The 21,727-nt window shown below is 38.2% G+C and overlaps 1 protein-coding gene across 2 annotated transcripts in view; it reads right to left on the bottom strand.

Annotated features, from left to right (window-relative positions):
* Nucleotides 1-6,919: 6,919 nt before the first annotated feature.
* The window catches only part of LOC131032298 (F-box/WD-40 repeat-containing protein At3g52030), a 209,683-nt gene continuing 194,875 nt past the window's right edge, over nt 6,920-21,727 (bottom strand). For both annotated transcript variants that reach the window (XM_057963231.2, XM_057963232.2), the window contains one exon: nt 6,920-7,665. In XM_057963231.2, coding sequence (XP_057819214.1) covers nt 7,308-7,665 — 358 coding nt within the window. In that variant the 3' untranslated portion in view covers nt 6,920-7,307. The remainder of the gene's footprint in view (nt 7,666-21,727) is intronic.

Raw genomic sequence — 21,727 nt, 5'->3', positions numbered from 1 at the left:
GCATATTTATAGAGAAGCAAATTTTGAAGCAGACGTCCTCTCCAAAACGGCAGCACAAGGAACCATTATCAATTGGTGGGTGGTTGAGTTTGAGACCTTATTACCATTACCAGGGACGGAGATTGATTTCCAAGCTCACTCCATTATCAATTGGTGGGTGGTTGAGTTTGAGACCTTATTACCATTACCAGGGACGGAGATTGATTTCCAAGCTCACTCTAACTGAGTGAAAAAGCAAGCTCCGAACTTTGCCTCCCGCCAAATCGAGACATGATGGAATAGGATGAGTGGGCTTTCTCTGTCCTTTCTTCTTATGAAGAAAGGATCTTTTAAGGGCAATCTGCCCTGCATCTAAGAACATTGGGGAAATTTTATCTCTGAAATGTATATTTTGATAAAATTTTCATATAAATTTCCTGGCTTAGCCGTTTACTGACCAAAAACATAGTTGGTGTTATGCTTGAAATTGCTTATAATCCACGGAGGTGCAAGAATTCATGAGCAAGATTCCAAATAGACCAATCAATAAATCAATACCTGTTGGAGGTCAGTTACGTAAAATGGAGTAGCCTTAATGTATAAGACAAATCGCCAACTTGTAAACCTCCTCCAATTGAAATGTTGTTGCTTTTCAACCTGTTTGCAATGGCAATCCCATGATTAATTAGGCAAAAAATTGGCCATATCATTTGTGCGATTTTCAATCCCCTGGAAATCTCTTTCATTTTAAATGTTGATGCTTTTCAACCTGCTGCGAATGGCATTCCCATGATTAATTAAGCAAAAATTTTGCCATCTTATTTGTCTGATCTGCTGGCTAGAAGCAAAGAGCATAAAACCCTTTTGATTACACGCAATTCTTCGTATTTTGACAAGACTTGTATTTCAAGGCTGCATCAAAAGCAAGCTTAACTCGGTTACTAAAAAGTGTCCAGGTTAAAAGAGGTTTCATGGATAACCAGGAACTTCTATAATGAAAAATGATTTGCCCAAATTCTGCTATCTAACAATTACAACATTAACCAAAGTAAATATATCAGTGTTGGTACTAAAGAAATTACTATTCTAGGCATTCCACAATCCTATTTCCTTAAATGATCTAATAGTTCAAAACTGAAAGGATAAATGTAGTCTTCTGAGAGTTATATTGATCCCCAAACTACTGAGTGAAATTTGTATGCCCTTTCTGAATTCCAGTCATTTTACTATGTAAATATCTCCATAGTTCAATACATTTACCTAAACCATAAAAAGAAAATTTTATCCACAAAGTAGATTTGTTGAAAAGGCTCTAGAAAATTTCAAGAAAATGTGATTTGTAGGCATAAATTTACACTCCTCAACCTTTGCCAACATCCTCAAGCACTGGAATAGGCTACGCGCACCCATCGCAGGATAAACCATAGAGCAATTTTGTCAGATGCTATAGTTGCAACTGCACAGGTAGGCATGTATGCAAAATATGGAAGCATACAGAATACACGTAAACTGTTTGACAATATGCCTCAATGAAATGTGTTCTCAAGGAACGCGCTGATTCACAAAATGGACTCGTTGAAAAGGCTTCAAAAACTTTCATCCAAATGCAATTGGCGGGTGTTCCACGACTCTAGAAAGAATTGAGATGGTTGGATCAGCTCCGAGACCATTTGGTCGTCCCAGCTCGTGTCAGGCTCCCACTAGAACATATCTGACCATGTCATAATCTCTGGGTATGCCTTGGCCCACAAAAATGTATGACCTCAAATGATTATAATATTACAACTACTTCACAACTTCCACTGAATCTATGCAAAAATGATAAACGTAACGATTTCCTTTAAGAAAACTTAAAATTTAAACTCGATTATACAAGATTGTAGTGAGAGATTATCTATGGTTTGCAGATGCCCATCAGTTTAGATGATTGATAGTTCATTAATGTTTTTGTTGTGCAAGTCTTAGGTTTAAAATTAAGATGAGTAAAAACTGCATGTTGAGAAAAAGGTATAAAGATTATCCAAATCTAGGATGATTCAAAATTGATAAGCAAATGGAGATCATAATGTGTGGCAAAGAACTCTTAATGAAAGCATATAAGCATCATGTGCCAAATCTGTTATATTTGTTTTATGCAACAAAAATAGAATATAAAAGTAGACAGGAATGTCTTAATTGGCTCACAAATTTACCCACTGAAAAATATGTTTAAAAAATAAGGACACCATCAACCTAATCATTGGACAAATAGAGACAAACAATGAATCTCACTAGATGGTATTTTAATAATGCAAAAATTATTTAATTCATCCAGCTATCTAATGATAATATGTAATTATTGGCCTTAAAATTAAGAAACATATGGAGATCAAATTTTACAATTAAAGGAAAATAATTTTTCAATAGAAATTATAATTCTAGAAGACATATTAAACTTATATGATTCTTGTAAAGAGAGAAGAAAGATAGCAACATGCAAAAATGATTAAAGAAATTTATAGAACTCCCAAGAAAAATTATAAAATCAACCAAGTTATGTACTGAAAAGGAAATGTAACATGTATAATTAACATTTGTGTCATGATAAATGACCAAGTCGTGGCCTATGATTATGAGGAATTGAAAGGATAAAATAGGGATATAACACAATTAACTCTTATCTTAAGAAAAAATAGTGAACTAGTAATATAAAGCATTCAATCCAAATGTGGAACCAATAATGAATTTTGGAAGAGTATCCTAGGGTGTATGAGCAATCTTGCATCACCCTAAAATGTCTTCCTCCACTTGTTTTCTTTGTTTGTATATTTTCATCTACTTTCCAATCATTAGCTAGTTAAATGTTGCAAATCTCACTAAATTTCAATACACTTGTTCATCTCATGTTTTGGTTGGGCAACACATGTCCTACGTTGATCCAATATCATGTTCTATTTTTGAAACTTTAATCACTAGAAAGGTATATATAAATTTCTAACCTATTTCTAGGCAATACATTGGTCATCAAGTGAACTTGTGGCATCAACGTGCAACTGCCTCTTTTCATTGTCTACTGATATAGTATCGCCTAGCCTTATAAACCTAGAAGAACTTATGGTATGAAATAAATTGAGATTCATTGATCCATCTTCACCATAGTCGTTCTCAAAGATTCTTTCATGCACTTGGCTAACTACACAATATTTGATAACCCATCAATTTGTGCATCACCTTGTGATTGATCAATATCATTCATAAGGCTAGGCGATACTATATAAACATTACTCTCAACTATTTGAAAGAAGTGAAAATAAATATTTGAGCCAAGATTCAAGTTTGAGCATTGTACTATAATATCATTTGAATCATGCAATTTTCATATTTATAATTAAATAGCTAAATGCGAGAATGTTATAAGCCCATGATAGAAAATTGTAACTCATTCATGATTGAGAATTAATAAAGTTTATAATATTATTTATAGTTTCATTGTGTAATTATGTGTTGTTTCATTTCACTACATGGTCAAATAATTTTATACTTCCAATATTATGTACTGTATATTTATTTATATTTATTGTTTAATTATATATTTATTTTATATATACTTAATATTATGATTATATTTATTATTTCATATTATGTAATATATTATTTAACTTAATCTTATATAGCTAGAGAGAGATTAATTATTATATTATTTTAAATTAATCTATATAAAGTTAGAAGAATCAATTAGAGAGGGAGTTAAGACACTCTCTCTATGTGTGTGTGTGTGAGACAAAGAGAGATAAGGAAAATAGAGAATGAAATATAGATTGAGAGACAGAGAAATAGAGAAAAACAAAGAGGTATAGATAAGAGGGATATACATATAGATCTAGAGAGGGAGAGACATCAAGTGACATAGAGAGGTGGGTATAGACATATCCTGATGGAGATGTATTTGTATCAAATTTTGAACTTTAATTTGGATTTCCCTCTCTCTATGTCTTTCTATATATCACTTCTTATATATTACTATCTCCCCCTCTATCACTCTTTCTATCTCTATTTTTCCCTCCCACTTTTCCTCTCTCCTTGCATCTCTCTCATCCCATCTATCCTTCCCAAGCGCTCTCTCTCTCTCTCTCTCTCTCTCTCTCTCTCTCTCTCAGACACACACACACACAAACGCATATACACTCCTTATTTCTCCTTGTTCCAAATCTCATTCTCTATCTCCTACTCCCTCCTTTCTCTTTCTCTTTCTCTTTCTATCCACATCTCTCTACCTCTATCTCATCATCCCTCTCTACCTCTCTATATCTCCTTCTATCTTGATCACACCCTCTCCCTCCTCTTTCTCTCCATCTCTCCCTCTTAATCTCTCTCTATTTCTATCTCATTATCTCTCTTTCTACCAATTGATCTCATACACAACAAAATTGTATGCAAAAAATGACCAATTTTTTTTCCTATTTGACCTTCCACATCTCCTCGGTGTACCCATTGCACACCAAGGTGCGATTGCTAGTTAAGTTAATGAATTGTCAAAATGCATGAAATCATGAGTTGTGACTCTCCCAAATATAAGGTATAAAAGGGAGAAGAGAACTCATTTGAAGGGGTGGGTGGGGATAATTTGGGAATCAGAAATGCAGATCTGATTTAAATAAGAAATGCAAATCTGATTTAAATAAGAAATGTAGATCTGATTGTGAAAGGTTGTGTCCCTTCCAAAGGGCACATTAAAGAAGAGTTGCACTCTTTAAAAGGGTGCTAATGGTGAAAGGGTGTGTCTCCTGCCAAAAAGGCATACATGATGAGGAGATGAGGAGATATGACCTCTCCCTCACATTAAGAGATATAAAGGAAAGGAATCAAAGTATCTAGGTGACATCACCATCGATCAAATTATAACAAATCAGAACTGTTATTAAGTTGCAGGCAGTAACATCCTTGTTCTTGGTGGTATGCATGGGGACTGTCATAGCCCTATCAAGATAGACTGTAGCTTGTTTATCAATTAGATCCCAACCTTTATCTCAGAAAGACTGTCATGCCCCGTTCCTAACCTTCATATTTCCTCTAATCAAATATAATATATGTTTGACACTATAGTATTAATAATATGACTTTATTAATAATCATGACCGAACCGAACCATCCAATCAATAGTGAAATGAATGTATTTTAAGAGGATAGAAAATACGGGAAACGAATCGCGGTTATCAGAGGAAAAAGGCAGACATCGTGGACGTGGTTGGCATGCACAGTCAGGTAAGTAGTGAATACATCTTCCTACAAATGTTTATACATACAACTCAGTTATATTTGAATCGATGTTCTACAACATAGAAACACAAAATGTGCAGGAGTCTGGATCAATCATCCAATAATAGTAACAAGGGAAATCTATAACATTGTTTTGCATTAAAATGTTAACAATTGCATCATACAACGAATATGGTCATTGATGAATAAAGGATAAAGCTGCTAGCATACTTCTATATATTGGTCTATGTACACAATAATTTGGATATGTAACTTAATTCATAAAGTTTGAGCACTATAAACCAATTTATGTTGATTACAATCTAATACTGTAAGATGGGGGAATGGTTTACTAAGACAACCTATCGTATATAGAAAGATAGGGGGAACGGTTCAATAAGACACCCTATCACGCATGGTATGATAGGGGGAACGGTTTGATAAGACACCCTATCTGGTTTGGTTTGATAGGGGGAACGGTTGATTAAGACACCCAATCCGATTGGATTTGATAAGGGGGAACGGTTGATCAAGACCCCTGTCAAGCATCCTTAATAGCTTACTGTGCTTGAGGCTTCATTAGCAGCCAAATAGCCAAGTGAATTATGATTCATGTTTCTAACTTCTGTTTTTAAAATTTTATGTGTGCTTACTTGTTCTCTCTTTATTTTGTACGTCAATCATTCTTTGCTTGGTTATAGTTGTTATGATTACTTCTTTATGTAGCATAATTTGGTAGAATGTTTGCAGGTCTTTACTCCTAAAGAGATAAAGGTACCCCCTTCTTCCCTCTAACCCTCTTTCTATTGGCTGTAAATCATATCTAGGTCAAAATTAGGGTTTCTTACCAAAAGGGGACATTACATGAATTGACTCCAAAGTTCAGAACCAATGCCATGTCTAAAGGATCATATCTAGGTCAAAATTAGGGTTTCTTACAAAAAGGGGACATTACATGAATTGACTCCAAAGTTCAGAACCAATGCCATGTCAAAAGGAATCTCCCGAAGTCCTTAATATAGAACTAAATTTTGATGGTGTCTTTAGGGAAAGCCCAAGGGTCATAGGATGTGTCCTGATCATTAGTAATGCTAATAAGTGCAAGTGACAGCTGATATTAAGGAAACCATAAGAGTATACTTTACTATATGGAATTTGTAGTTTACAACCTCATGCAATCTCTCATAATAACGATTCAAATTTCTTATAGCCAATATATTTTTTTAAGTTCCGCATGCAGAAGGTCCAACTTCAATTTAACTCCAAAGTCTTTCATCATATTCTTACAGATAACTAGAGTACAAGATTCTATAATCAGAACTTTATCATTAAATTCAGCGCCAGTGCAAACCTCCTTATTTAGGACAATAATTTTTGGTCAGAAATTGTCTAAAGCAAAGTATTTTATTTTTAAATTTTTAAACTCAATTGTAAGCTGATTTCAGAAACATCCAAATTCTTTGTCAATTTTATGAGAAATCATGAAACCTTTATAGAACTTACTAAAAGAACCTTGTGCAGAATCCAATTAAATTTTCCTGGATTTGTTACAAGTTTTTAAGTGATAAAATCAATGAATCCAGTGCAAAAATACGTATAACATGGTGGTGCTACATTTTTAAAATGACAATAATCATGTTAAACTAACCCAAGAGAAAATTTATTAACAAAGTTACAATTAGCATCAATAAAATTGCAATCGTAATAGTGTATAAATGAGCATAAAGTAATGAATTACTTCAATAACCATTTACAACATTCACTGCTAGCAACATATATTTATGCTGAGCAGTGCAAAATTTACATATCAAACTGGGTAAATGAACAAACCCAACAAGATGATATTGGTCCAGTATGGATTTGTATATATATTGAATTACAAATCCAATAAAAGCTCCGATAGTGCATTAATTCAAATGCTCCCCTTAGCCATACATTTCATATGGTTTACAGATTCATTATTTGGTACCAGGATTTTCATACATAAAATTCTTGACATAAGTTGGAACTACTCTCTAGCCTTTGCCAAGTTTATAAAAATTAAGTGCTACATTAGTAGATCCCATTCTACCAAGACATTGGTATAAGAACTGCTATTTGACTTTTGTCCTTTGGAAGGTCCATAACATGATATTCTTATCATTATGTGTGGTCACTATCTTGTTCAATCCCACAGCAACACATGTAATAGGACGCCGTATACTCTTTGGTATCCTATCTATTGGGGAACTTACTTTACTGGCAGAACACTTGGCAACTAACCCACCAGAAATATTGGTCATTTTGGCAGCTGGCACGTAGCTGGAAAGGATCTCACCACTTTTAGCATCAATTATTCGTAAAATGCCATCAATGCCCCCCAATGCAAGAGTTTTTAAATCAATCGCTAGAGAATGAATAGAATATATCTCATTGGAACTAACTCTCATCTCCCAAAGTTGCTTGTGGGTCCTGAACCAAAACAAATCAACTTCAATAATCATAACTATATACAACAAACAAAAAACATCTTTTACATTACAAGCATCACAAGTAAAATACCTCCAGATGGAGATATAGACTGATTTTTTGGATTAGTTTACTTTAAACTCTATTTTATGGAGACTAAACTTACATAAAACAAAGTTGCATGGATACGGATACGGATACGGCCATTTTTTAGGACCCCCAATATGGATATGGCTGGATACAACATTCATAAAAAACAAATACACATATATTTAACACAATTTTCTAAGTTATTAGAGGAGATTTTAATTACTTCAAAAGCAATATAGACACATAATTGCTACATAAATAATTATAAGTTAATTTAACAATTTAAAAGATGCAAAAAAAGTAGAGTTGCGTTGAAAGATAGCCCAAAAAATAGGTCATTGAAATAGAAAAAATTTCATTTGTCTTTCTCATTTGGTGTAGGTTTTGTTTAACCAATTCTTGTTTTTTTAAATGCATTAAGGTTTTTAAGATTAAATTTAGGAAGATTTACACCAAATTTTAAAAAAATCAAATCACATAGATTGCAGCACGATTGGAAAATCAAGGTTTTTTAGGCAAACGTGGGTATAGCATCTGATGTGTATCTGGGCTGTTTCGGATACAGGGATACACGTATGCAGGGAGGTACAAAGGAGTTTCTGGCTAATCTGACATAAAATGAGATGTGAAGTCCAATTACAAATTTTTTGTTAACTGTGCAGTTGATGAATCTGAAAGTTGACTTGTTCAAGAACTAAGAGATTTTCAGTAAGTAATGTTACTCAAGCCATCTTCTAGTACGAGACATTTTCTAGGGTGATTCATATTTGCTATGCGATCAAGTCCATTTAATATAATTTTCACTAGGAAGGTTATAATTCCCCAAGATCATCCCTATCAGTTTTTTATTATTTTATTAACTAAAAAATTCTGTATATCCATCTGCAATTTCACTCTCTAAATGATTTTATTGAACACAGTGTATAAAAAATTATGCTGCAATTATTAAATACATACAAGCAAAATGGAAAATGTTCCTTGAACGGTGCTCTCATTCATTTAAACGTCACTGAATGGTAGAAAAACAGTGTGTGGACTTGTCTGCACTCTGCACTTTGGATACTCAAGGCTGGATTTTAACAAAGAGGCAAGGGGCAATCCAGACCCAGCAGGAGTAAGGGTGGTGGCACTTCTAATTCAACTAATTTTCTACAAGGAGGATCTTTCTCTGTAGGTATAAAAACAAAGAAAATGAAGCAAAGGTGGTGGCTGTTGTGACCCTTTCACACATCATCTCATCCCAAATGGGGACCCCCTCTTTTGCCAGTAGCTTTTAAGATCTCAGGTGGTTTAGCAGCGGTATAGTCTCTCTTTTGGTTAGAATGAAGTCATAGCAGCTCTCAAAAGTTTGAGTGATGAATAGAAATCAAAGTTAATCATCGGATGATGTCTCATAAGATAGCCTTAAATCAGTTCAAGATGTCAAGCAAGTGGATACCCTTAGGCCAGAACTTGGAAGTCAAGAATAATCAAGGAGAAGAGAATAATCATCTAAAGATGAAGCATTGAACATGCTCAAATTTTGACTTGGAATGATTGAATGAGGAGCAATATTTTATTGAGGGCAAAATGATACGCTACATTCAAATTTGTAAATCTGGCCAAAGTGGGAAATATGCCTGACTGCTCCAAATCTATGACATTCCTCATGCCTCCAAATCCACGATGTTCCTAGGCAAGACATTCCTCGTGCACCCAAATCCACGCCAAGGTAGGAAGATAATCATTTTGTCCTTATGATCCATGACTTGAAAGGGAAGGAACAATATCGATGTTTGCTCAAGCAGGTGAGGAAGTTGGTGAAAGAGTAAAGGTGATTGAAGAAAACATGATTTGGAGGAGTACAAGTGAAAGACATTCCTTACTACCTGTTGTGACCATTTCACACATCGCCCCATTAAAATGGGGACCCCCTCTTTTTGCTCGGTTTTGCCTGTTTCTCTCTCTGCTTTTAGGGTTTTGAGTAGGTGAGTCAGTCGTCTGGATTAGGGTTAAGCCTTAGGGTTTCCGTTTTGATGTTTTCAAGCCAGAATCCAGTCCAATTTTTTGAAGAGACTATTGAGCTTCCTCTTGTAAGATGCAATTTTGAAGTAAGGTGAATTGTCAAGGGGTCAAGTAAGTCTGTCTAGGTTCAGTCGGAATTTTGAATGCAAGTCCGAATTTTTGCCTAAGTGTTGATGATGGAATTGTGAATTTTGTTTGAGTGATTTTGACCAAATTTTGGAAATTTTGATAATTGATCCCAGGCATTGGAAATGGCCTAATCTTGCCTTGTGAAGTGACTGAAGTCCTAAAATCTTGGTATTTTAGCCTATAGAAGTAAAATCGCTCCTGTCCCTCAGCCAGGGACCAGGGCGAAAATGATATTTTAGGCATCTTGGTTATTAATTTATTTCATTTATCTTGTACAGGGTCGCTAGGAGATACAGTTGAACACGAATTGGAGGTTTTGAAAGAGTTTGAGATTCGAAAATGGCAAATTTTTGGAGTTTTAGGCCAAATCGCTCCTGTCCTTCAGTCAAGGACCAAGGCGAAATGACTCACTTAGACCATTTTGACCTCATTTTGATCAAATTGAAGCGTCAAGGACGTAATGGAAGGTGAAATCAACATGATAGAGCGCCAGGATTGAGTCGTTTGCAATAAAAAGTTGAACTTTTGCCCTCAAGGACAAAAATCGCTCCTGTCCCTCACTGAAGGACAGGAGCTTGTTTCTTAAAATTCAACTGTCCTTGCAGGACTAAGGCGATTTTTGGATTGGAAGAGGTAAAGGAGGACATCTTTTGTCCATTGAATATAATTTGAAGAAATTTGCAAACAAGGAAACATGCTATGAAGACAAATCGCTCCTGTCCCTCACTGAAGGACCGGAGCTTGAAATCCAAAATTGCCTTGTCCTTGAAAGATTTGAACGATTTCGTGATTTGAAAGGTACAAGGGGGCAATGATGTTTGGAACGCCTCGAAGAGAAAGTAAAGTGTCAAAGACCGCAAAAGTGATGGAAATGCCCAAGTTCGCTCCTGTCCCTCTCCCAGGGACCAGAGAGATTTCTTCCTTAGACAAGTTTCTCGCCAAGATGAAGCAAATTCCATGTCAAGGATGAGTGAAGGGGAGCATGGCGGATCCGTTGAAGATAGTTTTAAGTATTGGCAAAGAATGATTGAGCCTACAAATGCAAGTTCGCTCCTGTCCTTCAGTCAAGGACCAGGGCGAAATCTTAGTTATTTTGCCTTCCCTTCCGATTTTTTATGAATCCAGACCAAGGGACCAGGGCGATAATGATCTTAAGAGGCATTCATCTACAAAATTGAATAGATCAAGCTCGAGATTCCCAATGAAGATGCCAGTTTCAATGTAGGGGAAGTGGTTTTGAACGTAAAAGGCGACAAATTTAAGCTAAAATGCTAGATCGCTCCTGTCCCTCTCCCAGGGACCAAAGCGATGTGGTTTGTACCCCTTACATCTCCCATGTTTTGGCGCTAACATCATTTTCAAATTATTTCAAATGCTAAATTTCGATAAAATGGGCATTTAATAAGTGCGCACAAGAAATTTAATTAATTAATTTTGCCTTTAAAAATCGAAACTATTAAATACGAAGGCATTAAATTAATTAATTATTATTTTAAATAAATAAATTGGGGCGCTTGGGTTTTATTTTCCATATTTTAAAAAAGTCGGCCTTGATTTTTATTTAAAATTTGTTTTTATTTTGCCTTATTTCCAAAAGTCGGCCTTGAGGTAATTAAGGAGGTAAGTGCTTATATAAAGGGGGTATGATATCTCATTTCAAATCATCATTCAATAATTGTTGCATGCGATTTTGGAGAGCAATAGGAGAAAGTGCGAAATATCATCAAGAAAGGAGTGCGAATTTTGTTGCAAGTGGAGCGAATTTGCCATCAAGACGTTGAAGACCCCAAAAGTTGGCGAAGTTGACAAGGAAGGCGCCTTTGCTAGAGGAGGATCGCATTGAGACTTCAAATTTCCTTTTTGCCTAGGCGAATTTCATATTTTTTGCATCTTTTTAGAGTTAGCTCTCAAGTGAGGTATGGCGAAGTCTTTTTTTGTCTAATTTTGAATTTTGATCGTCATAGTCTTAATCTAAATTTTGAATTTTGAAATTTTGAATTTCCTGTAGCTCAATCGAATTTAGGAAATGATAACTCAAAGACTTATCATGAAGTTTCCTAAATTCAATCTCTAATCTAATCTATATTTATACATTGCAAAATCTATTTCTTATTATGAAATGTTGTGTAGGTGTTACAATGGCGACCCCAAAGGTGGGAGCATCCACCAGTCGTCCAGCTCTCATGAAGGAAGATCAGAAGAACGAAGAATTGGAGACCAAGATCGTGTCGAAGTGGAGCAACATTGGAGATACCAACTTGGGAAACTTCAGTGTGAAGAAGTTTCGAGAGGTCCCTTACATTGGCAAGCCATCACCTGTCGCAAGGAGGATAATTGAAAGTGGCATTATCAAGGCGGCCGGCTTCCCTCCAGCAATCCAGTGCCATGAGTTGATGATCGAGTGTGCTCGCCATTATGATCCACAGTCCAAATCGATAGTGTCCAAGGAAGGAGACACTTTTGCTTATCTTTCAGAGGAAGCCATCGGTGAAGCTCTTCACTTGCCAGAACATAAAGATATGATTTATAAAAGCTTAGAAGGAGCCAGGTCCATGTACGAAGATGATCCAAACACTTGCCTAAGCATCATCAACAAGAATTGGTTACTCAAGAGTCGTCCTCGCCTGAGCAAAATTCCGAACACACCACATAGGATCGACTTCCAGGAGGAGTACAGAGATTTGATAACATTACTCAACCGAGTTACAGGGGCTCCTCAAGCCTTCTATTTTGAGAAGTGGATGTTCTACTTCATCCAAGTGATAGTTCAGGGAAAAGGAACAATCCATTGGGCTAGAATGATTAGCCATTGTTTGGATGTACAGTTAAGGAGATTGAAGGCTACCAAGTCTTTCCACATGAGTTCATACATCATATATGCCTTGATCAGGAGCTTTGAGTATGCAGGGCTACCTCACCGAGGAGTGATTGGAAGAGGACCTGGCGAGGTCAGAGTTTGTGATTCCTATGTTCACTTGCATCATCCGCCAGGAAGCAACTACAAGTTAGTCAATGATACATTCACGATGAACATCACCAGGATATTGCAAGGCGGGATTCACAATCGGCTATCTCAGGATGCGCAAGAGCTTGTGAAGAGGTACGGTGCATGGTTTATCCAATTCCAGAAGTTTACATATATTAGAGTTCATGGATGTCCTTCACCTCCCTACATGTTGCCAAGATATCCGACAGACAGAATAGTGTTACTTGAGGTAACAAGACAGTTGGCAGCTTATGTGAAAGCATTCAGACACAGACATGGAAATGGAGTTCCTGTGCCTATCATATTGGGGAATTCAATTGAGGTATGTCCTAATGCTCTAGCCATGGATGATGCAGAGAAGGAGTTAGCTTTATATTCATTTTCATTCTTTGCCTTGAGAGAGAGCTTTGATCCATATGGGTATATAGAGGAGACAGTTGGAAGAAAGTATAAGCATGAGTTTCAGATAGAGGACTTTGTGATGAATCTCTTGGATGACCTTGAAGTGAAAAGAAAGATGCATTCTAGATTGCCTTTAGACTTCATCAGGAAATGCAAGATTTACAGAGTGGCCGACCAAGCTCAGGACAGTGGCAGACATCTCCAATCATCTTATGATCGAGAAAGCAAATCAGTGAGGCTAGATTGGAATGAACCCGAGGTTGTGGATCTAGATGCTTTGATGGCTCCAGTCTTGTCTTGTACTCGCAGATGGGTTGATGTGCAGCATCAGAAGTTGAGAGAGCAAGGCATATCTATGACTTTCACTTTGGAAGAGAAACCAGTTGAAGGAGGAGCAAGTGTAAGTGAGGGTAATCCTAATCCCAGAAATGCAAGCGAAGGCAACCTTCGAAGCGTAAGTGAGGGCAATCCCCATCCAAGAGGCTCGAAGAGGAAAGAGAGATCTGAGAAAAGAGAATCTTCCAAGAAGAAGCAAGAGGCCAACCGAGATTGTTCATCCGGCACATCTTCTCGACCTGAGAAGAGGACACTTGAGATAGAGGAGTCTATGGAATCAATGGTACAGAACGATAAAGAAGGACAGGCACCTCGAAGGTCACCAAGTGGGTCTCTCCAAGCTAATGAACTACATGAAGATAAGGAAGATAATGAAGTAACATCTCCTCTCAGAGAAGAAGAAACATTGCCTAATGAGATACAGGTTAGAGAAACAAGATCTGCCATTCCAGATTGGTTAAATGAAAGACTTACAAGGGTGATTGTGATCGAGGACGAAGACAGTGTGATTGATTTAGAGAGCCTTGTTGGAAATTCTCAAAAGATGACAGAGAAGAGGAAGGCTACTAAGATGTCCAAGATAATCAGAGATGAGACAGGATCTAGGAAATTGCAGATAGCTACACCGGCAGTAGACAAGTATGAAGGTGAGATCCTCCCAGAGGAATATGATGTAGAGACATTTGAGCTTGGTCCACCCACAGCCGAGCAGACGTTGGATGATGCCACTGATTCATTTGAGGCACTTAAGGACAAGCTTAGAGAAGAAATGGAGAAGAATAGAAAGCTTGAGCGGGAGGTCAGTGCTTGGAGAGGCTACTTTAGCCATCTCAATCAGCCTTTGAGACGTCAGGATCCAGCAGTATCCCCTACACAGGCACTTCCCCTTGAATCAGTTGGCGAGGCAGAGAGAGTAAGGAGTTTGGTTCAGCTTATGAGCTCGTGGATTGACAAATCCCATACAGTTGCTATTGAATTTGCAACAAGGATGATGCAGACCATTCACCGAGCTATTCAAGTTCTTGAGGTCATCCACAACTTGATGATAACTGTAGCTGCTTTTGCTCATACTAAGGATGTTATCATTCCTGTCTTGCAAGTAATCAGACAAACATCAAGGAAGGTCCTAGTGCAAGAAAAGATAATGGATGGAGGACCTCATAGTTTACTTCAGTGGTCGACTTTACTCCAGATGAAGGAAGTTCTCTTCGAGGACATCAGTACCAGATGCAATCATGTTGAGGAGGTTATCCACCCGATCCAGGACAAAGTGTTTGAGGTACTACATACTATTCTTGGCAGGAGGATCGAAGTTGAGACAGATGTGGATTTGCAAGAATTAGAGGATAGAGTCAAGGTCATCTTTTGCAAAGATGAGAATGTTATTACAAATGAGCAACGAGATCAGATGTTTGCCACCATGCTCCTGATTGAGAAGACCAAGGAACTTGAACCTGAATGGGATGCTGCTCTTCTCAAGGCATTTGATCAGGTCATCCACTTAGAAGAACGAATGAAGAATCTTCCCGAGATTCCAATTGCTGAGATCGAAGGAATCGTGTCTAGATTCATTGCATATGCCAAAAAGGAGCATTGGAAAGGGAATAAGATTCTAGATGAGAGGTTGTTATAGATGATGTGGCACCTTAATTGTCATTGGTCTATGTCTCCTAGATTTTTGTGCCAAATTTAATATTTGGCTATGCATTTAATGTTGTGCAATAAAAGGGGAACTTTTGTAATAAAACCCTAATTAGGGTTTAGGTGTCATAATCTTGGCCATTGATCTTCTTTTTGATCTGGACCGTTCATTGTAATTGAGGATGCTATATATACCCTCATTTCTTTTCATTTTGTAACTACAACGAGAAAAACTAGAGATTAAGGAGAAATTAGAGAATTAGAGAGATATTAGAGATTAGCAATTTGATTTGTAGCAAGATTGAGCTTTGAGGAAGGAATTTCAAACAATTGTTGTTCATGATGGCTTTGAGATCAATAGAATATTGAAGTTATGGTGTTTTATTGCAATTCTTATGGTTATCTTCATGGTTGTTCACTTTCTTGAATCATTCTCAATCAAAGTAGTATTTTAGTTTGAAGGATAAAGTGTTGGACTTGATCGTCGGTGAGATTCACTCTCCAAACCACTAGCTTCTTGCTGATTGTAGGAACGCCTTGCGTGGTCAACTGGATAAACTTGAATCACTTAAACCTTCAATCATTATTGTATCTTGGATATGTGCCTTTGTGGTAGTGTCTATGATCCTTGATGAATTGAAAAATCATTTGTTACCTTAGAAGATCGCATCAATTTCAATTGAGTTGTTATTTTATGGCAATTTTGAAGTTGGTAGAATCTTGCCAAGTCTCGTCCACATTGAGTCATTCTTAGGGTTAGATTAGACTAGATCCCTTGCAAGCCCTACTCTTTTGATCTTTTTTTGGAATTCATTTGTATTAGGAAATCTTGTTCCTACATTTCGGAAACGTAACGCCCCTTGATGACACAGCAATCACAACGACCACTGGTGCTTATCCACACGTAGAGACCCTACTTAAAAGAACATTGAAGTCACCCTAACTGATCCTTCTTGCGATATCTTCAGCAGTTAGAGATTTTATTCAAGAGAGGATAAGGTACCCTTGGGTATTTTATTCTGTGTATGATTGTGTACAAAATACACGTCAACACTACCTCAAAAGCCTGACAAGAAGTTCGGAACATTCCTCACTGCCTCAAAAGCTCGACATTGCAATATGAATTGAAATTTTTGAAGGCTTGATGTGATTACCTTGATGAATCATGATGAAATGTTTTGAGGAAAGCCGAATGAGGAACTCAGATAATTGAAAGAGAATAACAGCAAAATATGCACATGCTTTACACCTCAAAATCCCCGATCAAGTCTCAATAATGTTCCTAGCTCCTCTAAATCCGCGGCATTCCTTAACCACATCCCTTACCCATCCTTATCCATGGCACATTCATGGCAATGTTCCTCATGCCTTCAAAAGTCCGACACCTTCCTTACACCTCAAAAGCCCCAATCACCTTCCTTACACACTCAAAACCATGACATGTTCCTCATCACCTCAAAAACCCGACCATTCCTTGGGAACATGCCTCATCATCGAAGATCCCCAACCCATTCCTTGTCCTCCCAAATCCCTAATCACCTTCCTCACCATCCAAAAAACCACGGCACATGCCTGACCCATCGACATCCGTGACACATGCCTCACCCTTCCAAATCCACGGCAAGAGAAGAGGATAAGTTTGGTGCCGAATCAAGAAAGGAGACCGACTTTGGAGTTAGACGTTTCAATTTAATCATGATTGTTACAATTCCAATTCAAATCTAAAATAAAAACCAAGAGTCAAGTCGGCCTTTCACCTTATAATTCGAAATTTGTTAACCATTAAATAAAAAGACACAAGGGCAAGTCGGCCTTATTGAAATTCAAAATACCAAGGGACATGCCTCTCTAAGATCAACGCCTATTTAAGATGGTTGATCATTGCATTTGATCAACCATCTCATGCGAATAATTCTCCTAACAGCAGTGATCTTCTTTACCAAGAAGGGAATCCAATCCTTTGCAAGCGATCTTCCTCTAGGAAGGGTGCGAGCTTGATCTGCAATCAAGGCAAAGACCAATGATTCCCCATCTCATGTGAATTTCCTTCCCAAAGCAACAATCTTCAGTAGTGGAGCAGCAATCTGAAACTATCCTTAAGAAATACCAGCAAGGCTAAGGTCAAAGTTTAGTGAATTTTGTCCTATCTATCAACATTCCAACGAATTCAGTAACTTTAAGGCAGATTTTGAGCATTAGACATCGCTTTAGACAGTCATTGATGAACATCTCAGGTCTATATTCTATGAATTTAAAGGCTTTTTTCATTAAAATCAGGGCTGATTATGGGCTACACAGTCCTAAATCAGTATTGTAGAAAGGTTCTTTATTCTGAATTTCATTGAACAGTATTGTATTTCAGCCTTCTGATCACAGATTTTGTTATTGATTGAAATTCATTTCATTTTGGTGATCTACCTGCTTGGACTCAGGGGGAATTATTTTATTGTCACATCCTTTCAGCCTCATTTCAGTTATGCAGGATGGTTTTGTCATTGATGTCAAGGGGGAGAAGTGAGTTTGAAGGAGCAGTATCTCAGGGGGAGCAGTTTTTGTTTTCATGGTTTTAGGAGGTGGCAATTGAAGATGGGGTTTTGCCATCAATGACAAAGGGGGAGATTGTTAGACATTTTGTCATTGATGTCAATTGTTTTTGTCAAGCTTATTCTACTCAAGCTTTGTTGATGTTATAGCTACGTTCGGTCTCCTTCTAGGCCAACTTGGCAAGAGTAAATGAGTGAGTAGCCTTACCGCTCTACTCATTTATAGAGCCGACCTTGATGTGCACTTCATACATATTAAATATGAAATGTAGTTAATAATTGTTAAAACAATGTGAGTCGACCTTCTTGTAAAAGACATGTCTCCTCATTCAAGGCGTGTATATATGAAGGGTTATCACATTCACTTGGCAATTAACATGATTAGAAGAGCAGCTTACATACCCAGTTAAGCAAGTCTATACATAGGTAATGTGCTCGGGGGTGACGATAGGAGTTTATCGTCTATGGTTGGGAGGGCATCAATGATCTAAGTCATTGCCCGTGGTTAAACGAGCACATCAAACAACATGGTATCAGAGCAGGTGATGGAGACCTATGAAGGATTGGTTAAAGGCTGCGTCAGAGAAGTTGAAGAGCTGTGTGAATCTCTGTGAGCAGACTTATGTGGATAGAGAACAAGGCGGTTCCTTTTGATCGACATATGAGAACAAGACTGGGAAGTTTTTTTTGTGGCAGATCATAGTATCATGGGTTCGACCTTGTTTATGGTTTTGTGGTTCAATTAACGTCACATCATTGTTCACGTCTTTGACTCTTGTGACTGGCGGCTCGTGGTTTTTTTTTCAAAATTATCTTTTGTTCATATTGATCAAATTGATCATTCTTTGGCCGAGTTAGATCATTACACACAAGGTTGACCGAGCGGAGAATCTTCAAAGTTGATGCACCTTTATATCTGTCGACCTCTTCTGTATTCAGCCTTCCGACATTTCCTCACCATGGTGTCAACTATTCTATCACGAGCTTCACTTTACTACTTCGTGATATCTCTTGTTTGCGGCGTCATCTGCGGGCTCATCCACATATATTTGTTGGTGAGGCCATCTTCTATAGTTCGTGATTTGGATAGTGCATTGGGCACACATTGGCATATTTCTATCTAGATCAGGGCTCATCATTTGATAGGGTTATTTATTTTTGGCACATCAGTCTCATTGTCTTCAATTACAACGAAAGTTCAAGGGAGGTGGCAAGATCTCGATCTGACATAAAGCTGATGGAGCGCGAGTGTTCAAGGGTGTCATGGGAGGGAATAGTCAAGTGGCTCTGGCCCAACACAAAGTATCTGGATGTAATCATGATGGGTGCCATGGCCCAATACATTCCCACCCTTGATTTCTACAGCGGCAGACTCCCTCAGTTCTGCACAATGTACGCCTCCTTGGAGTGCTACTTCAGCCTCAATCTTCAACCGCTCAACAAACCATGGGAAGTGTCGTACACAATCATGCCCAATATGGGCTTCTTCGAATTCCTTCCCCTTCGCCGAGATAATCATAATGGAAAATTATACAATCAGCCAGGATTTGTGAAGCTCATTGACGTCAAAGTGGGCAAAGAATATGAACTTGTGGTAACCACATATGCAGGGTTGTATCGTTACAGAGTGGGAGACGTGCTCAGGGTGACCGACTTCCACAACTCCGCACCGTAGTTTCACTTCGTGTACCGGAAAAATGTAATGTTAAGCATTAACTTAGACAAACCCACATAGATCTGGAAGCGAGGTGTCGTTTTTGTGTTTTTGGCGTTTATGGAAGTCGTGTGTGCCCAAGCGTTAATGATATCATTTCTGGATGGTCGATATATATATTCCTTTTAGTTGCTAAGGTCATGGTGATGTGAAATAGATCAAAGTAAACGTCTGGAAGTTTTTTTGTAATTCATTTTATCTGCAATAGAGGAGGTCGTTGGCTGAGTGTGTATACATTCAGCATCATGGCGTGAAAATATGAAGTGTGCTTAGACGGGAGTGCGAGGTAAAAATTTGGGCTTGGAGATTCATATATGTATTGAGACATGGACCAGCTAGGACTCGAACCTAGGACCTTCCATACGTTGTTGGAGTGCTCTACCACTGAGCTACTGGTCCCTCTTGGACCAGTCCATCATCGGTCTGGGTGTGGCTTATTTCCAACACCAACACCCCCCCTTAAGCCACACCTCTCGTGTGCTTGGGGCTCCTAGCCTAGACCTGGGTCTGATACCATATTGAGACATGGACCAGCTAGGACTCGAACCTAGGACCTTCCATACGCTGTTGGAGTGCTCTACCACTGAGCTATTGGTCCCTCTTGGACCAATCCATCATCGGTCCAGGTGTGGCTTATTTCCAACACCAACAATATGTGGCTGGACCTAAGTCTAGCTATTTTCTTAAAAGGAAGGTGTGGATGGAAAACGTAGTTCGAGTAGATTTTGTGCTTATATAGCTATGTATTTTGATCAGTGAGAAAGGTGATTTAAGGTGAGAGTGTTGTGCGTTGATACACCGTCTGGGAAGAAATAGTTGCTTAATATATGTCTGTGGTGTTTTGCTTATTCTCAGAAAAGAGCAGAGTACTGAATGGAGATAAATGATATTCAATACATTAAGTTTTGTGTGTATTAAGCTGGGAGATATCGCTTTTACCTTTGTGGGTGATTGCAGCAACTGTGTTTGTTTGTGCGTTGTCCATGCATGCCAAGACATTATTGTCTCAAATTCTGAAGATAAAAGTATTTGAGTGTGGGATATGTCCAAACGTATAACTCTTTGAACCTTTCCTAGAAAGCATGATCAATTCTGGATTCCTTTTGCACATCCAGAAGTGAATCTTTTGGCAACTGGGCATGACAGTGGGTTGATCGTCTTCAAATTGGAAAGAGAGGGGACTGTCTATGTTGTCTTTAAGGACTGAGTTGAGACATCTCTCGAAGAGAAAGAGTCTATACAGATTATGTTCAGTTTCTATGAAGAGGAGGAATTAACATTCAGAGGGATTCTGACAATCCATCAGAGGCAACCTTGGACAAGGAGGTCAAAAGGTTGATATCAAATTCAGAGGGAGTTTGCCATTTCATCAGAAGCAACCTTGGACGAGGAGGTCAGAAGGTTGATATCTATTTCAAAGGGAGTCACACCATCATGAAGATTTACCTAATGCATTCTTCTCTGCAAGAGAAATTTGAGGTGCAAGCCCTTGTTAGTGCATTCTTCTCTACAAGAGAAGTTTGAGGTGAAAGCCCTTGTTCCACCCTCTGCGAGTAGATATGGTGGATCCACCCTCTGGGAGTAGCCATGTTGGATGTCATGGGAGAAATTCAATGATCTAGCACTTGTGTTTATTCACCCTCTGGGAGTAGCCATGGTGAATGATGAGATGACATCAAGTTGAGGATTCTGTGAAGGGCACTTGTGTTCATTTGCATTTCCATTTATGGGGGTAGCCATGATAGACCTGTTGTCATTTTATGAAACCCTTGGTCCATCAATAAGAACCGATCAGAGATACGATCCATGGACCAACGCTGCCCCCGTTGATCAAGGAGAAAAGCAAAAGAATCATGAAGTGTGAGGTGTTGCCTTGTCCGGAGGAAGTTCCTCCCTAGGCCTTTTCTTCCTTCCCTAGAACTCCGGAACCTCAAGGTTCCGAAGTTCTTTCTCTTTGCCTTCTCTTGTTTTCCTTCTCTGGAACCCCAAGGTTCCAAAGTTCCTTCCTTTTGCTGCCTCTCCTTTCTTTTCCCAGAACTCCGGAACCCCGAGGTTCCGAAGTTCCTCCCTTTCTTTCCCCTCCTCTTCTGTTCCCCGAAACTCCGGACTCGTGGTTCTCAAGTTCCTTTGCTAAGTTCCGCCTTTCCCTTGCCTCCTTCTCAGTTCCCTGGAACTCCGGAACCTCGAGGTTCCGAAGTTCTTTCCTTGTCTTCCCCACTT

This window comes from Cryptomeria japonica, chromosome 8 (genome assembly GCF_030272615.1).
Source record: "Cryptomeria japonica chromosome 8, Sugi_1.0, whole genome shotgun sequence".
In the NCBI taxonomy this organism is placed as follows: Eukaryota; Viridiplantae; Streptophyta; class Pinopsida; order Cupressales; family Cupressaceae; genus Cryptomeria; species Cryptomeria japonica.
Note: the sequence above shows the minus strand (reverse complement) of the source record. Positions and strands in the feature narration are given on the sequence as shown.